General features: G+C 51.9%; 1 protein-coding gene across 1 annotated transcript; it reads right to left on the reverse strand.

Moving 5' to 3' along the window:
* Positions 1–186: 186 nt before the first annotated feature.
* LOC311118959 (histone H2B) lies at positions 187–561 on the reverse strand (the record flags this gene model as incomplete). The annotated part of the gene is made up of 1 exon (XM_084193707.1): positions 187–561. The coding sequence occupies one exon, from the start codon at positions 559–561 to the stop codon at positions 187–189; it is 375 nt and encodes a 124-aa protein (XP_084049833.1).
* Positions 562–1,183: the final 622 nt, after the last annotated feature.

Raw genomic sequence — 1,183 nt, forward strand, 5'->3', positions numbered from 1 at the left:
CCCATTAAACAATGATACAATGTAGCCGCTCTCCGAGGCGGCGCGCGCCGCCCATTAAACAATGATACAATGTAACGCAGCCTACCTACGCATTCATTCGGTGGCGATGGAATTGCTTTTTTTACTGACAGAGTGGGTGGCTCTTAAAAGAGCCTTTGGGTTAGTAGAGCAGTCCAAATGCGCTGTTTACTTGGAGCTGGTGTACTTGGTTACGGCCTTGGTGCCCTCGGACACGGCGTGTTTGGCAAGTTCACCGGGGAGCAGCAGGCGCACCGCGGTCTGGATCTCCCTGGAGGTGATGGTAGAACGCTTGTTGTAGTGGGCCAGGCGAGAGGACTCTCCGGCGATACGCTCGAAGATGTCGTTCACGAAGGAGTTCATGATTCCCATGGCCTTGGAGGAGATGCCGGTGTCGGGGTGGACCTGCTTCAGGACTTTGTACACGTAGATGGCGTAACTCTCCTTCCTGGACTTTCTGCGCTTCTTGCCGCCCTTCCCTGCGGTCTTGGTGACGGCTTTCTTGGAGCCCTTCTTGGGCGCTGACTTTGCTGGCTCGGGCATGATGATGTCTCGTTGCTTCTCAGAAACGAATGAGGGGGTGAAGGGCGCTTACCCGTCTTATGAAGAGGAAGCTAAGCAAAGTCAGCGGCCGTAGACACTCCCCTGCTTGCTTGCTTCCTCCCTCCCTCCCTCCCTCCCTCCCTCCCTCCCTCCCTCCCTCCTCTCTATAGCCTATGCTCTGTGACCGATGGGGAATTGTGTGTTTCAAAAGGGGGGCTTTAATAGGTGTCCAAATGGCACGATTGTTGTGCCAAATAATGCTGGTGATAGAATTGCCCACTTTGGCACCGTCAGACATAGGGCTCCCATTTTGGACTGTGTGTGTGTGTGTGCGCGCTGTCCCCCTCTTTTCGAGCCACGTCTACCGACTCGTGGTTGCTTTATGTTGTCCAAATTCCACTATTGCTTGACCCAAAATAATAACGTTCTTACACTTTGCCACTGTCAGATATAGGCCTCCCTCTGTGCGCTAAAAGTGGACGGGACATTAGAATCCTCTAATTAATACTCCCTGTCCACTCGAAGTGGCTCATACTTTCTTACTAAATTGCATACTAAACATTTTTTGTTATATATAACACTACATGGAATGGGCCCATTTTAAGCGGATGTGGGTGGCTCT

This window comes from Coregonus lavaretus (genome assembly GCF_964263955.1).
Source record: "Coregonus lavaretus genome assembly, contig: HAP1_SCAFFOLD_2116, whole genome shotgun sequence".
Taxonomy (NCBI): domain Eukaryota; kingdom Metazoa; phylum Chordata; class Actinopteri; order Salmoniformes; family Salmonidae; genus Coregonus; species Coregonus lavaretus.